At 36.9% G+C, this 17,788-nt stretch overlaps 1 protein-coding gene across 4 annotated transcripts in view; it reads left to right on the top strand.

Annotated features, from left to right (window-relative positions):
- Positions 1 to 17,788, top strand: part of JPH1 (junctophilin 1) — an 86,615-nt gene that overhangs the window by 2,240 nt on the left and 66,587 nt on the right. For all 4 annotated transcript variants that reach the window (XM_049825238.1, XM_049825257.1, XM_049825230.1 and 1 more), the window contains exon 2: positions 4,790 to 5,546. In XM_049825238.1, coding sequence (XP_049681195.1) covers positions 4,790 to 5,546 — 757 coding nt within the window. The remainder of the gene's footprint in view (positions 1 to 4,789; positions 5,547 to 17,788) is intronic.

The following is a 17,788-nucleotide window of genomic DNA, read 5'->3' as shown; positions in this document are numbered from 1 at the left end:
CCCCACCCCCCCCCCCCACCCCCCACCCCCCGGAAAAGTAAATTGCCATTCCAGTAAATTTTCTAGGGGTGATTTTTCTCAAACTAAAGTTCCTTTTATCTTTTTCTTTAGACTTCTTGTGGAGTCTTTAAAATCTCAAGATAGATAATTGGAGGTAAATTCTCTAAATTTTTAGAATTAGACCCCCCTGGAAATCCTTTGTCCAAAACAGCATATGAAGTGTGCAGTTTACACTGTGAGATTTTTAGTCCTATAAACTGAAATCTGTTACCATGGCTCCAGTCTTTTACATGTGGCAGTTCATGTGAACAGAGGGTGTGAAGTTCCATTGATTTTAACGAAAGTACTCATGAATGAAGCAAAGCAGTACGTCATAGACGTTTGCAGATGTGTTTTTGTTTTCGTGCTCTGGGAACAATAGCCCTATTTGTACACCAGAAGAATGTCTGATGCTTTTACAAGGAAACCAGATTTACATATCTGTCTTTAACATAATGTGAAATATTTGCAGGGAAGGGAAGCTCTTCATTTATTATGACCTGAGCATACCAGCATAGGGAAATAACTGTTTAGACTAAGCCAGTTGCTAATTTGTTTTCAAACTCACTAAAATCCAGGCCTCTCTGCTGCTATTTTTTTTTTTCTTCTTTCCCCAATATGGTGTTTTAAAATGCACTGGTGGTATTAGGAGATGTAGTTGAGGGAGGGAAAAGGAACATAAGCATTGACAGTGTTTCTGCACACGACACTTTGCACGACATAAGTAATATATGTCATGCTGTGTTTAAATGCTTAAAATTGTCGCTCGGTCAAATCTCTGAGGAAAACACTGATTTATAAACCATGATCCCCCATTCTTTGCATGTGCTTATGCTGGGCCTTCAAGTGGCCTGTTGGGTTGTTTCCTACAATGATCTGGACTTCTGTACCTCCTTTAAATTCCCTAGTTTTTATTGAATCTGTGTGAATCTGCAAGCCTACCAGAGCATTTTTTATGGAGGGGCCAAGGCCTGATTTGAAACTTCAGTATGTGTAAATTAGTTAGCAGTTTATGGTCCTGCGAACAATAGGAATAACAGGCATCTTGCTGTAAGGTTGTGTGCATTGTTGTTCCACAGAGGTCAGTGGCAAATGCATCCTAAGCAAAGGTCATCGCTAGTACATATGTTTGTTGATTTCTAAGTAGTCTTCTTTCTAGATGTATGCTTATCTAACATTTGAGTCTGAAAAGCGTGCAAAGATCTTGATGTAACAATTAATTTGTTAAACCACAGAAGATGTAAGTAAAGGATAAGACTAAGTGGAGTAGTTAAATAGGTCCTTGGCCTCTCAGTTTTTTCACACAGCATGGTTTTAAATTTTAGCTGCAAGCAGGCAATGACATTTACAGCTGTAAGATATACTAAGGTTTTTTTTGGGAGGGATGGCACAATGTGACTCTAAGGAGACAGGTTACGAAATTATACCTTATCACAACATGCCAACAAAAACAAAAGGAAAAAATATACTTTCTAATAGTTCTCGGGCTCAAAATATGAAGACCTTTTCAAGGGAACCAACTAAACACCAGATGGATGGTCAGTAGAAGTCATGGCTGAATGTTTCTTTAGTTACAAAGGATACCAAGCCTAGCTTTTGGAAAATCAATGCTGAACAATGTTACTGTTTTATGGTCAAATACAGTTTTAAGTTAGCTTGGTAATTACAGTGTTAGTTAAAATATTAACAGTTGACCCCTACAAGAACTTCTTTGAACAGTCAACTGTAGTATAAGGTGAAGCAGGATAAGGTGTGCTTGTTGATAGATCATTCATATTTATATCTATATGTAGAGATAGGTAAAAACTGCATGCGTTTGTATCTTCATATATGGGAAACGCTTTTTTATCCTGTCTTATGTCATATGCTGTAGTATTTAATTATATTGCAGTATTAACATACCTTATCTTGCTCATTTAAAGATTTCTAAAATTTCTTTTGTTGAAGAAGATACAGTTAGAGTCTGATATCGTCAGTCAAATTACAAGTCTCTTGTATCTGCATTCTGGACACTGCCCTCCATATGCTGTTAAAATATTTTTCCTTTAAAATGTAAGTTGAAAAATCAAGGAAAATGAGTCAGCTTTCTATCATTAGTATCAGAAGCCTTTCCCATAATGGATTTGTAATGATGGAAGAGGTAGTTGTTACCTGCAAGACTGCACAAAATTCCAACTAAATATCTTTGTTACTTTCTAAGGACTAGTTCAGTATGAATCTTGCATTTCCTCATTGACTATATTCTCTTTAGAAGAAGCTAGAATTGATTTTCCTTCCTCAGTAGAAAGAAAAATCGGACAAGTAAATAGCAGCACACTAATTGTCCTTGTTTTAAAGTCCATATGGGCAACAGTGACTACTTCCATTTCTTTCTACAGAGTACTGAAAAATACAAGTCCAAAATATTTTTGAGCTTTCCATGTTTATTAATTAAAACAAAATATTAGTAAGAAAAAAAGCTGACCTTTTGTACTTTTATAAAATTCCATCCTGAAATAAGTTGATTCTGCTTCGAGTCTGACACTCAAATAGCAACATGGAAAGCCATAATTATGAGTTGCTGCTCTAATGTAATATTGTGGTATAATCAAAATTAGAATTAGATTTATTATTTTTAAATGAATTTAACTGATGCAGAATGTTAGACAGATTGTTCTATGTAGCAGTAAGTATACATAGCCAGATTCTTAGCTCTAGCATATTACAATACTAGGGGGATCCCAGATATAATTATGGACAAAATGTAGTCATTTATGTTCTTAAAATATTAATATATTTCTGGGAAATATCTGTTTAATAAAGAAAAAAAACTTACAATGTGGCTGTATTTGTGCAGTATTTACAGAATATGTCATGCCAGTGCTTTGTGCTCCGTTTCTATTTGTTCTTCTCCATATGCTGAGTTTTTTAAAATAATCATGTTTCTAGATTCAGCACCCTTACAACGAGTGCAGCAGTAGGTATCCAGGATACAGAGAATGAGAAAGAAAATAAGAAAGTTGTTTGTTTGTGTCAGCAGCCATCTGTTAAAACAAAAACCTTCCACTTGGTAGAATTTTCTACCAACACAAAATAGTTATGTTGTGGAACCTATCTAGTATTACATAATAAAGAAAGCACTCTTGGCAAATTTAATTGCATATTAACATTGAAATATTACTTAGCAGAAAAGGTAATACACTAAAGCAGTAATTGATAGATAATTGACATGTACACGACCAAAATAGTATGCTTATACAAAGGAGATTGAATCTCAAAGCAAATGAAGCTTTGAGCTACATCTAAAACTACAGGTATTTCACAAATATTTTCACAAAAAATTTAGTCAATCAGTGAATTTGACATTTGATACTTAGTTCTCTGAAGAATAGTTTTTGATAGGTGCTTCAATTAAAGCAGATCAAAATCAAAGAAAGATATTTTAAAGATTGCTTATTCATCCCTCTGTCAGAATATTCAGACTCAAAATAGCTTTTTTTAAAAAAAACCCTAGCACTAGGTGGGTGAGAGACTTCATTTTGAGGAGCTTAAAGCAGTTTAATGAGAATTAGAATGAAATAATCTTAGAAAGCAAATTATCTTGTATATGCCAGTTGTGGGGTTCCTGGCACCTTCCTTTGGAACATCGGGTACAAATGGCTTTCAGAGACCAGACACTGGAGTATGTATCTTGTCAAAATGAAAATGCCTTTCAAGAATACAAGAAAAAAAATTGTCTGCAGCAGTAATCTGATAATGCTGATTTTTGGCTCAGATGCAGCTTTGCATGGATATCCATGACTTCTCATATCGCATACCATGTTGCTTTTCCTTATATTGCTTTTTAAAAAATTACAAAAATAGTTATGATTGCAACAATGAAACGTGTTTATGATAGAATGGTGTGCAATATTCTGTTTATTACTGCCTTGTCTTTCTTACATACTGCAGAGCAAATGAAAGGCAAAAAAAAGTGCTAAAGGAGTCATGTTTCTGATCTTTTTGTCACTACATAATGCAGAATGCAGTGCCATGTTTACGATAATGGGGATACCAAAAAGTGTTGATATCAAGAGTTCATGAAGAGTTAAGATATGCTGAGATTTTGTTCTTCCATTCAAGTATGTGCAAAAACTTTAAAATATTTGATTTTACAGTAGAGGTTTATAATAGTGGATCCAAAGGCTCATCTGAAGACAAGACAATACAGTGGATTGTCACGTACGTCCTGACAAGGAGAGGTCTGTAGTCACCTTAAACCCAAGATGACAGGACATTTACTACTCCTGCTTGCTCTTTCCGTGAGCAGGTGGAGGCAAGAGCCATGAGTGTCCTGCTCCCTCCCTTCCCTCCATCCCTGTCTCCCTCCCCAGCTGACCGCATATAATGTGGCTCTGCTTCTGGTGACCATGTCCCCATCTGACCACCTTAAAAAAATCTTGAGGGAGTCCTGCTTTAGAAATTGTCTTGAAATTTTTTTCCTTGGACAGATCCATTCAAAAAATACTTACAATTATAGCTACTGTGTCTTAGTTGCCAGAATACATTACTTCAGCTGTGAAAGTGAAGGATTTGTTAAGCGGAAAAATTATTTATAAGAAAAACAAGTAACAAAAGTAGTTTATCTTCCGTGTCATGTGCTGTGATTTTTCTGCATTTCTTCTTAACAAAAACAGAGCTGACAACATAGTATTGCCTGTAGCATACTGGATGTAGAGTGCTAAGTCTTCTATAGCTTCCTAAATTTAATTTCTCCTTATTACTTTAAAAGGTACATACCAGGGGCAATGGACAGGAGGGATGCGACATGGATATGGTGTACGTCAGAGTGTACCCTATGGCATGGCAACTGTGATCCGTTCACCCCTCCGAACGTCTCTAGCTTCACTTCGAAGTGAGCAGAGCAATGGCACTGTTCTGCATGATGTCGCTTCAGACAGTCCGGCTGGAACAAGAGGAGGTTTTGTGCTCAATTTTCACAGTGATCCAGAAGCCATGGGCATTAAGAAAAAAGGAGGCTTATTCAGAAGAGGATCCCTTCTTGGTAGTATAAAACTTAGAAAATCTGAATCTAGGTCATCGATATCTAGCAAACGGAGCTCTGTCAGGAGTGATGCGGCAATGAGCAGAATTAGTTCTAGTGATGCCAACTCTACAATTAGTTTTGGAGACGGTGACTGTGATTATTGCCCTGTGGAAGACCATGTTGATGCCACCACCACAGAAACCTACATGGGTGAATGGAAGAATGACAAGCGCAGTGGTTTTGGTATTAGTGAGCGTTCAAACGGTATGAAATATGAAGGAGAATGGCTAAATAACAGGAGGCATGGATATGGATGTACCATGTTTCCAGATGGCACCAAAGAAGAGGGAAAATATAAAAATAACGTTTTGATCCGTGGAATAAGAAAACAACTTATACCAATACGAAACACAAAAACTAGAGAAAAGGTGGATAGAGCAATAGAGGGTGCACAGCGAGCAGCTGCCATGGCAAGAACCAAAGTGGAAATTGCAACTTCAAGGTAAGTTATTGCAAAATATATTTGTTCATCACTGAATTTTCAGGAACAAAAATGTGTTGCAATATGTGAGCTCTTATTCTTGACAAAAGACTTAAAAGTGTAAGGGTGCAAATGTCTTTAGTGAGTACTTGCTTACCTTTCAGTTTCATATGTGTAACTCCATTGACTTAGTGGGATTACACATATGAAACTTAGAACTTCAACTCATTTGAGTAAAGATGTTAGTATATGTTCCATAATACACTCTGAAAGTATATTTCCATTCTCATACATTTCTGCATTCACTCAAGAACTGCTGCATTATGCCTTTAAACCTGTATGGAAAATAAAGCTAGTGAGGAAATGTAGGGAATGATTTGGGGAGTGTGAGGTGAAGATTGAATATCTTCCCATAAGCATGCTCCAGTTAAACTTAATGTGTTGATTTTTTGAGTAGCATCGGAGACTCACTGAAGTTGCCCATTTGCCATTGAGCATCTTAAGATGCACGTGTTTATCTGAGAGACTGTGGTATGAACAGTGTAAGAATAATGGTCAAGGCTCTTGTGCTTAGAGACTGTTGATTCAGTTGCCAGGACAGTATCTGCCGAAAGAGTTCTGTATGAGGACTCTTTCATTTTGGAGCATGCTTCTCCTGCAGTCTGAATTCGTCTGTGTCTTATGACCACCACTTCAAATAGTGGTGGTCATCTTCTCCCCATCCCCCTGCCAAATGTTTTGAGACGGGACAAGTGTACGGGTATTAGTAGTGGGGAAAAAAATGCCATTTTCACTTTGAACTCCAGACAATTTTGCTTGGTTGTTGGTTAGAAGTGGAATTGTTACAAATGAAATCAGTATAGACAATGTTAATAGGTTTTACTATTAAGTCTGAGAGCTCTTTAAAAAGCTATTTAATTTTTAATGTCTTCCAATACATTTCTGTGGCAGTTTCTCTGTTGTTGGTTTTAGTTTGTTTCCTCAGGCACGTTTTTCTTGAAATATGCTGTGGACCAAAAAAAGAGCCTAGAAGTGTGCATGAAAGAAAATATTCGTGCTGTTTTAGAAAGAGGATATCACATTACACTTAGAGCCAAACAACTGATTCCTGATTTAGTGTGGTCACTAGTGTGTGCTCAGTGACTATCGCTTTTCTGACAGTCAAATAATACAGAAGAGGCCAAAAACTGTGTAAGTGGGAAAGCTTGAATACATGGATGGCTCATAGCAAAAGGTAGTTGAGACACAAACACGAAGAATTTAGCATACTGTTAAAGAACCTTTCTGAGCATTGGTCACCTAAGTAACTAGAGGGTAGCATATACTCAATTACTTCTATAAATATATGTAAGGCATTATATGGCAGCATACCATATTAGCAAAGCAGATCAGTAATGGCTAACTTTTAAGAAATTACTAGATCCCATTCATGTTCTGTCAGTACATAATAAGCCCTAGTTCTGAAAAAGTTGAGGTGATGGAATGTGTGGATAGGGGGAGTCACCGCTTTGAGTACCTGTAAAGCTATTAAAAAGCTGTACTCTGAGACCATTAGGTTACAAGCCACAGTGTATGCACTTCCTCTTCAAGAAGGGACGTGTCTCTGAAGTGTTTTGTTTGCTGTTCCTTCCCTTCAATTTTAGGTGAAGGTCAGAGGTCAAATTGCTTCTTTTTGGAACAGTCCATGAAAACAAAGATGTTTTTGAAAGTGCAACAAGAGAAGGCATCAGTTGTAGGGCAGCTGTGACCAGGGGCTATTCCTTTGGTTTTTCAGCTGAGAATCTCTCCAAAACAGGCATAAAGATTACATTAACTTCACTTTTGAGTGTGTGTTGGACTTGCCTGGTAAGGACAACACGACCCTTCCCATCTCTCAAGTTTTCAGAATTGCCTTTAGCATCAGCCAGTGGGAGCAAGGCTGTAGCATTATGTGAAAAAACGGACTGTCATATTGGCAGAGTCAGTAGCGCTGATTGTCTAAGAGCCAGATCATCTGGAAGAGATTCTAGAAGAGCATTGAGGAGGAAACTTCCGCTTTGAACAGTGGCTTAATTCTAGGCTGACCGGATTGGTATGGTTTCAGGATGAAAGAACTTGCTTCTGTCCCACTGAAACTTGAGGACCAGTATTGGTTTGTGACTGCCTTTTTACCAAACTGATACATTAATAATATATTAATCCTTCAGACACTAGCATTCCTGCATTTTCTTAGATGAATGCGAGGGTGGTGGTCTTGTCAGTTTCCTAACAATCACTACTACGCAAAAAAGTCTAGGAGGAGTGCCCTTTTTCATTTCTCTAATGTGTAAAGGTAGTTCTACCCATGTGGCATAACTTCACCGCACACTGGCCTGTAAAACCTGTGTTTCAGACCTGGCAGATGTCATCAGCAATGAGTGATTATTGTAAATTTCCATTCCATTACTAGAACTCTCTAGATAGACCTTTTCTCAGCCCCCAAACCATCAAATATCCAGGTGTCCATTCCGAAGAGCTAGAAACCCTGACTCTAAGCCAGATGCTTCCTTTTCAACACAGCTTTGAGTTGTATGCTGTTCTTCCTGTGTTGTTTATTCCCAAAATGTTTGCTCAGCCAAATGAAACCAGACCGTACTCCTCTTCCCAGCTCCCTGCTGGTCATGACAGGTTTGGCTGGTAGTTTGACCTGTGACAGATGTCCACGCAGTCATCAACAAGACCAACCACTGTTTATCTTTATATTCCTGATGTCTTTTTATGTCTAAAAGTCCTCCTTAATAATCTGTGTCATCGTCTTTTATCTAAAATGGCAGTTTGGTGTACAAAGAAAAATCTAAAAGTTGGGGTAAATAGTGCTTCTGTGAACCTGAATTTACATTGGCTCTCCTGACTTAGCCTTTGGGTTTTTGAGGCACTTGTATTGAGGTGTTCTAGATATAATAGCAGCATTTCTCGGAAGATATCAGATCACAAAATCATGTGATGTATAAGAAGCTGCTCTATTAGGGAAGTAGTAACCAGCCTCTGCTACACAGATCTGTATCCAAAGCAGATAACAAATTAGCAACAAATACAAATGTTTTTAAAATGATGGTGCAGCTTAATGGTCTTGACTGTGTATTATAGTTTTACTAGCTATATTTAAGACAAAGTATTAAGGCTTAAATGTAAAAATCCCGGAATTTGAGGTATTTCAGAAGTATGTTCAATATTTTACCCTTTTAAAATACTAAAAGGCTTTTTAAAGTGATTATTATAGGCAGTAATTAGTTCAAATTAATCTTTAGCCCATTTGTGCTAAAAGCAGACAGGTTTACTCTATATGCCTTTTTTTGGGTCTTGGTATCTAAAAGGAAAAGCTGCCTTCCAGAAATTTTTAATAAATTGTTTTCTATGTTATTTTAAGCACATGTGAAATGCTTCAAGTGCTGGAAGATGTGCATTTGGAAGAGCCCTTTGGAGGATGTTAAAAAGCCCCAAATGTCCACTCAACCAAGAGTCAAATAGAAACTTGTTTTAAGGATATCAAATAATTCTCACCGTAGGGATTTTGATCTTCCTTTTCATTGCTGTCATGTGCCTTATTCAAAGGAGATACCCCTTTGCAGTGCAGTATGAACTGGAGTTATATTAGAGCACTTCTTTCCTAGTACGAAAATCACTTAAGCTCTCATTAGAGGAGCTATTTAGTGTATTATATTAACTTTGCTTTCATCAATACTTATGATGGTATAAACTGTAATGTTTTTGGAATTAATTTTCAGAGTTTGAACATACACTTACCTTCTAATACTCAGTATCACTGGGTGGTTTTAAATGTATCAGTCCTGTAAGTAAACATGTAGCAGGAAAGAATTATGTTTGTTTATATGCAAGGCTTCATGTACCAGATTCTTTCTAGAAGTGTCATATTATGGGTTCAGAACTGAGCTCTCAGAGCCAGGCCTTTTTTTTTTCCTCTCCCTTCAGTTTTTTTCTAGCTAATGCTCAACTAGAAATTCTCCTTTAAGTGTTGACTCTCTGAGGAAAAAAACTTTGCAGGGACACAGAGGGACAAGATAAAAGTAAAGTAAGAGTAAGAAATATGAATCAGAAGATAGTGTGTGGAGGAAAAGGGAGAAAGAAATCAAAAGAAAAAATGTTTCCTTGTGGATAATCTTCCTTGTACTCCATTGATCTTTCCAGTCATAAAACAGGCAGGTTTAAGAATTGTAGCTTCTTTTTTATTCTCTTTTCCACAGAAGCTAAATACTTTTAATTACTCTAAAGTTGTCAGTGAGTTTTAAGTAAGGTATACTGTCATAATAAGCTGTGAGAACTTTCGACCACCTTAAAACCAATATTGTAATGGTTTTCATTACATGAGCATCTGAGGTTTGGTGAAGGATAATGGCGCCTTTGTGTTAGGCACTGCACAAACAAATTACCCTGTCTAGAAACCTTGCAGTCTGGGAAAATGGCAGTGCCCAACAAATGGAAAGAAACTGGCAAAAGACTGTGAAAGGACCCGAGATCAAGATAACAGTAAAATTAATATCTTGCAACTAATAACATAGAGCAGTTCCTCCTTGTTAATTAGCTGTCTGTGCTCAGATAGCAGTGACTAGCAAGCCTCTAGCCAGGAAGACCTTTTAAGGGGAGCGCTGTATGGGGATTAACTGGTGTCTTTTCTGCAGCAATTGCCTTTTCAGAGTAGCTCTTTTAGACAGCTTAATTTTATTTTAACATGTTTGTGTCCAAGTCCACAGATGCAATGGCTTAGTTTCAGCCTTTATTTTTGTAAGAGAAACTCCCGAAACTCTGGTTGCGTTCCTGTGTCATGAGCAGCCCGCTTTGTTCTGCGCAGCGGCGAAGGAGCCTCGAGCTGGTGGAGGGGCCGCAGGAGGAAGGTGCAGGAGGATTGACTTGGTAGCGGAGACCCAGTGTAACAGTTTGTATTTTGCTTAGGAGTGAGCCCGCTGCCACAGCCTGGACTTTCTTGGGTCCCTGCTCTCCCTCGATGTCACAGTGGCCTCTTGGAGCCAGTAGCTGGCTTGTGTAATGTTTGACGCTGAGGTTGATTTCGAGAGCTCCGATTTACCCTGAGGCCTGGCCTGGCGCTGCCCCAGCCTGGGCCTGGGCCTGGGCCTGGGCCTGGGCCTGGGCCTGGGCGCTTAGCGCTGGCTTCAAGTCACTGGGCCACACCTGCTTCTGAACAGCTCAGCTCAGTTTTCCGCCCCAGAGCACTAGTGTTCACAGTACAGCTGCTATAGAAGAAACCAGTGCTTATATTTTTTGAAACCTTAATTCAGAGTAAGTTTTGGTATACTGTGCTGCACGTGGTGGGTTTATGTGAATCATGTGGAACTGTCAGGAAGGAGTACTGAATGGTTTAGCAGCCAGTTCCTTCATTGCATTCATTGCCTTGTGTGACCAGAGCTCTCTCAGCTTGACCTGAGCAAACTGTGATTACTAGGGAGAGCTGGAATTATATGCATGTGGTAGTATAGTTTGTGTCCACACTAGATGGCAGCTGCCAATCATTCCAAATGGCACTGAATTATGTGCACCACACACAGCTTTCCACGGTGGATTTAGCTGACTCTACCAATCTCACTTTACTCAACAAACTAAACTGGACACTTGCAAGACTGGTGCCTCACACATCTTTGAGATGCTTTACTTATTATAGCTGAAATATGAACATTGTGTTTAGGAATAGGATCCAACAAATACCAAAGGTATTTATATAAGACGGCTTGCTCTAGTACAAAGAACTGCCTTAGGTTCAAAACAAAATCAGTTTTAATCATTTTACTACATAGTCCATTTGAAGATAAAAAATAAAATGCTGTGGTAAAACTTAAAAATAAGTCTTGAGCTACTATGGATAGTAATTTTAATGTTAATTCTGCATTCTTTGGAGGAAACCATATGTTCCTTGAATCCTGTGGGAGTTATAGCACTAACTTCAGTGGGGCACATTTTCAGACAGATTGCACAAACAACTCATTGGTAGAAGAATATAGTCTTGGACCGTTCCTCTGTTATTTGCTGGGGAATGAATAATACATCTGTTTGAAATATACAAATTGTATAAACGTTGCTACACGGATTTGATTTCTTAGTATTTAATGCGGTAAGATTACATGGCTGAAAATACGCAAAATTACTCCTGTACTGTCCGTCAGCTGGAAATTTAAGAAAGCCTGAACTATTTAACTTTTTGATCAAATTACCTATATCCAAATACACCTACCTACAGCCATAAGTGTGAACTGGGGTTTTTTTTGTTTGTTTGTTTGTTTCTTTCTTTCTTTAAAAAAAGGCAGTTCTGGAGTATAGCCAATCTTACTTTGTATTAGACATTAGAATTGTTACCCCAGAGTTGCTTTTCTAACTTGTTTAAAATCAGGAGATTGCTAAGATAAGATTGAAAATGTTCTCTGCTTTCAAAACATAAATGAACCAACACTGCATCACTGCTTTTAAAATAACCACTTAAGAAAGCTTTTTTAATACACAAATCTTTTTGAAATGTTTCTTTGTTCAGGTGGGTAAGGATTTTTTGCCCAGTTTCCAGAATACTTAATTTAGGATCTGAAAGAATCTTTACAGTGGCAGCCCAGCAGATATATGTGAAAACACTAATACTTTTTTTTTTGATGATACTAAGATGCACTAGCAAAAGACATGTTGGTTTTTTGTGGGTTTTTTTAGCCAAAGATGATGAGCTGTTATGCAGATTCTTGCCTCATCTCAGTTTTGATCAGTATTACAACAGTTGTTCAAAAGCTAAGCTGCAAACAGCACCTGTCTCTACTGACTTTCAGGAGAGTTTCTGTGATGGAAATAAATCTCCATTTAAAAAACAAAATCTGGATAATTTGTACTGGTTAATCACATATGAACCGTAGTGTAAAGCCGTTAGACCTACGTTATTGATTGCTATAAAAATATTGTCAAAACCAAAAAGATATTTTATATTTCTACTGTATTTAGTACAACTACATATATATGGCTAGTAGTACTAGTCAGAGCTTGAGTAAATTACTTGATGTTCTGCTCAAAGACTAAATCAGTTAGTACAGAACCATCCCAGCTTCTTTTCAAAGAAATAAGAAATTGTGCTGTCATCTGTCTGGAACATTGTTGATCAGTATTCTACAGAGTAGGATGTTTTTCAGTGAATAACTACAGCAGAAAAGTAGTAATTTAAATGATTTAGTTAACGCCCCCTATGTTGATCTAACTGTGTATTTACCAAATAACAATTGATTAATTTTCTGAAAACTGGTGTAGTTCAATGAGTAATGAATGCTGTTTGTTTGAATACTAATTGATCAGTGATACATATTATGACTTCTGTTCATTTTTCTGGCAATTAATACATTTTTCTATTTTATACATCTAATAGACATTGGTACATATTTTCATACACTGATTGCTTTCTTTTGCCTACCTTACTATAATTTTCCTCATTTATTACTACCGTAGTTTGTACTTTGTTATGTTTTATGCTTCTTTGCTCTTCTACAGTTCTCTGCTGTCACTGTCTGGGGAGGCAGAGGCACAGTGCCTTTACCGCTAGTGTCCAGGAGTAAATTTCTCCTTACGAGCTTGTGTCTCCTCAAGCCCATGTAAATATTTAACATCTGAAACATCCTATTGATTATTCTTGTTGTCCTCTTTAGAAGTTTTCCCAGTTTTGCTATAGACATGAAGTCTCCCAAGAGCTCGTTCCTGAGGTCACCTCAAAGCCACTTACTTTATTTACAAAGTTAGGGGTTTTCTGCTTTGCACATCACTTTTACACTTAAATGGAAATTCATTTGCCTTTTAAGAGTGATCAGTGAGTTTTGTGCAGCCTTTCTTTGCAGTTGTCCCTCACACTTCTCTTCTGTAACGCTGACATTCAGAAGTTCTGCCACTTATCTGTTCATACCTTTTCCCCAAAATTTATAAACATCATAAACATCAGCCCTGTGGAAGAACCTTCTCAGTTGGGAAAAACAATCATTTAATCTATCCCATTATATTCTGTTTCTGAACTAATTTTTTATTCACTTAAGCATTTCTTCTCTATTTTTTGTAATCTTAATTTCCTCCACTTAGTTTCCCAAGAGTTTCTGGTGAGGAGTGTTACGCTTTGGTCCTACTACATTAAAACCAGGGATTGATGGGTAAAGATGGTATTCCGGTTTTGTACTTCAAAGCAAAGAATTTCCTTATTAGCATCTGGCTAATATGAAATCAGTTAAATGCGAATTCTCAGCTCTTTTGTTTTAGGAGTTTAAGAAGAAAGGGGATATATTTCTCTTTTCTCTTACCACTCTGAATCTGGTAGCTGCTATTAGGGCTTGTTTAGTTACCTTACTGTTGTAATGCAGCACCTCCACTTTGTTCTTGCCTCAGTTTACTGGCATGTGTAAGATGAGGGAGAGGTCGTTTTGCTGCTGCTTTTACTTTGCTTTCTGGTTTTGGGGTGAGTAATTTCAAAGATTTTTCTTTGTCTGAATTTTTAGACCACTTCATAAATAAATGTGTTGGATTATGCTAGTCTTACAGCTACACAAAAGGACTTAAAATTCAACCATGGAAACAAGCAAGATTTTTACTGTTGAGGTGGTCTTTTGGCAGATGCAGGCATGCATCATAGGCCTGATTTGCTCTTATTTGGAGCTAAGGTTTCATACCTGTTCGTGGTTAGAAACTTGACTTCCACAGGAAAAAGAAAACACAGGAAATCTTAGTTATGGCTAAGCTGAAGTAACTTCATAGGAGGTGGCTCAGCCCAAGTTCACTTTTTAAGCTCTGTCACTTGCAAGAATTTATGTTGTCAATTGTTTAAGCATTTTAGGAATATCTTGAAGACAACATATTGCCAAGCAGTAAGATACAAAATGTATTTCAGGAATAATAAGGGAACCAAAAGTTAATGTGAGTCAACAGATGCCAGTTGTCAGAATGCTTTCTGCAGATGCAGTGGTGAACCACCTTAAGCATTTAGGCATCTTTTTCTTATGTCTGCTGTCAGGAATCCTGCTTTTACCTTAACATATCTTGACCCCGGGCTTAATTTCAGTTTTACTAAAAATCCAGTAATTATGTGTATTCTGGAATGTTCGTATATGCGTTTCCATTCATAGCATTGTTTTGTGCTTGAGGGGAGAGTATGTGTCTGGAAATCACAGATTAGCAACAAAGGTGGGAATGGTATTTATCAACTCTATAAATATCAACAGAACAGATAAGCTGGTGACCTTTTCTGATATTCAGCAATGTTTGATTTGTACAGATTGGTTGAAGTAATAGTTGATATTTCCTGGTGAAGAAGCTTTCCCTTTCTTCTCATGGTGGCTAGATTCCTTGTGCAAAACTAATTCATGTTGGGATGTCTAATGTTGCCAGGCATTCAGAGTTTCTTAATGGTGCAATATACAAGAAAGGAATAATGGTTGTTTTATATTCTCAGTTGATAATGAATTATGAGGAAAAAATCACACTGGATGTTTTACAGTCCCAAGCAATGGTTTTTAGGGTATGCCATATCAGTGAAGAGTCTGGGTTTTTTCTAATGCACAGTTTATACCTGTTTCAGAAATACGTTTTGTTTAAAGACTGAAATGGGACAAATAAAAAACAGTGTATATTTTGTATGCTCAAAATTTAGATCACCTGGAAAAAATCTAGTCATATTACTTGTTCATAATTTAACTTTATAAAAATTATAATTTGCTATGCTACTACTTGTTACAAAGAAAAGACACTGAGCATTTTCATGTCGAAGTCTCTATCTGTGATATGCACAGATGTGATGCATTTCTGATCGAAAAACTGCTTAGTGGACCTCCTGGGAGAAACCTTTGTTATCAGAAGGATTAGAAAAGTGGATAGCATTTAGCTTTTAGCTTTGTTGGGTCTATGGACAATGAATGGAGACAGCAATTAGTCAAAATTACCAAGAAGTTTGTGTTAAATTTGATTTGAAGTTTTCTTCAAAATTTAATTTAATAGAATATGCTCTAAATGGCTTTTAAGAGTTCACTTGTAAGTTCCGACTTTGAGGTGTAATGGGTATTTGATTTGAATTCATCTGCTCCTTGCACTTATGATGATTAAAAAGCTATAAAAGTGGTCTTGAGGTCTGTATAAGTTAAGTTGTGAGTCAACTGCTGACAGATACAGTCCCTGCATAACATGATGAACTTTGCTGTTGAACCTTAGTGGTGAGTGGACAGTATGAAAGAGCTGATGTCTCTTTCAAGAAGGTCGGAATACAGTACAAATAGGTAAGCTATCAGAAATCTCAGACACTTTGTTGTACACCTGGATTTTTGCTGTTTCCAGCAAGGATAAAGCCAGACTGGAATCCTTTCGATATAGGACACTTAAATTTTGGACCAGTTTTAAAAAATGTCCTCAGAAATGTTGAATTGTACCTCTGGTATTTGAGTAGGGGTCGTACAAGCACTGGTCTGGTGAAACCTGCGAGTTGGCTTCCTCACAGCGAAAGTCCTTCCATTTATTTGCTATTTCATAACATATTTAATCAGCTGCTTATAATAATGCAGGCATTTTTGGTTGACGTTTCCAAAAACATTCTGACCGAGTCTTCGTAGGCCAGTCTGAGAAAAGTCAGCTTAAACTATCTTCAGAAACATTGCTTGCATGTTCAGAGTCCCCGACAATTTAACAAATTCTGTTCTGCTGTCCGTGTATCTAATCTGATACTTAAAAAGATACTTTTCTCTGAAAAAGAGAATGAATTTTCCTTGAATCTGCCAGTACATGAAAATGCATATTTGAGTGGATGTATAACCTAGCACTGCTTAATCCATTCAAGAAAATAGTTCTGATTTTGCATAGAAATTCACTTTGCAGAATTATGGTGACAGTTTCCTCTTGGATTATGTTTTATACGCTTCCTGTTAAACTTAAAACCATCTTATATCATCTGTCTGACTCTGAAACTGTTCATTGTCTTCTCCTTAGTAAAACTAACTTGCATCTTCAAGATGTTCTGAGCTTTTCCTCTGTTCTTTGACACTGAATTGTCTCGTTTTGCAAGTAAAAGTTTCAAGGGAAACAGAAATGGAACTTGCTTAGGTGCAAGTCAGCTGAGGGAACAAGCATTTTGTATGCAACTTTGACATTTCCATCTAGTAATAAATGAAACTTTAAAGTAGATTAAATAAGGCCTTTTAACAGTTAAATCCACTGTAGTTTGTTTCAGATTACAGTAAGGAGTGTTTTAACTCAAAGTATTTTTTCCAAGAATATTTACTGTTTAGAAAAATATTTTTGGTATGCTTTGCCCCTCCTATTCCCATGCTTTCAGTTTAAATATGTTTTGTCCTTCCAAGATGGATATGAAGTAGAATATAAGGGGAAATGAATAGGAAGAGTCTGTTAATTTCCCCAATAGTATGCATTGTAAACCCACGTTTTCTTAGTTTTCACAGTCATATTTTTCTGTGAAAGATTTTAAATATGGTATCAAGAATTTATTACTTAATATAATAAGCATTTAACATTAATGCAGCAACAGTGTAGTAAAAAGCAGCTGAGAGAAAAAATGGAAGTCTTATGATTTTATAATAGCTCTAAAATTCATTAGTATCTCTTTATGGTTGCTTTACTGTTCATTCTTCAAAAAGTACTGGGTTTTGTTTCAGAAAAAGTAGGTTGCTTCAGGATTCCGATGTAGCATAAACTTCATATGCCACTCAGAAATTGCCTACAGACTTAATTTTCTATTTGCTTGATTATCTTGAGGTGTCATGAGCTTGGTTTGCATTATGAGATTTCTGTTTGAAGCATTTTTTTAAAAGTTTTCCTCCTTTGTTTTAGCTTTTCTGTTCAATCATTTATGTGTCATCCACTCCCAACCACTGATAAGCCTTCCTTAAGAATGGATACCGTTAAGAATAATTTCAGATACTTTTTTATTTTCTAGAAAATGTAAATTCCTTGTCAATATGCCCATGTTTTGACCCTGTCACTGCTATCAGCGTAATGCATTTTCTTCTCTTGGAAAGAAATGCATTAGATGGATTAGCAAAGCACTAAAAATATCTTTGCTTAACCACCAAATTATATAACCATCCGATTTCTGTCGGCTGCTGATCTCACTCATGCTGTGGTGCGTTTTAGAAATCTGTGGTTTAGAGCACATCAAGTGAAAAAAGTTTTTTGTTTACATCAGATCTTCTTTCAGAGTTGCAAATGTTTGGGGGTTTTTAATATCTTTTTCATTCTAGAGGTTAAAAGTAGGATTTACTGAGCTTCTGATAACTATTGTC

Source organism: Accipiter gentilis, chromosome 2 (assembly GCF_929443795.1).
Source record: "Accipiter gentilis chromosome 2, bAccGen1.1, whole genome shotgun sequence".
Lineage (NCBI taxonomy): Eukaryota > Metazoa > Chordata > Aves > Accipitriformes > Accipitridae > Astur > Astur gentilis.
This window is presented reverse-complemented; position numbering and strand designations above follow the sequence as displayed.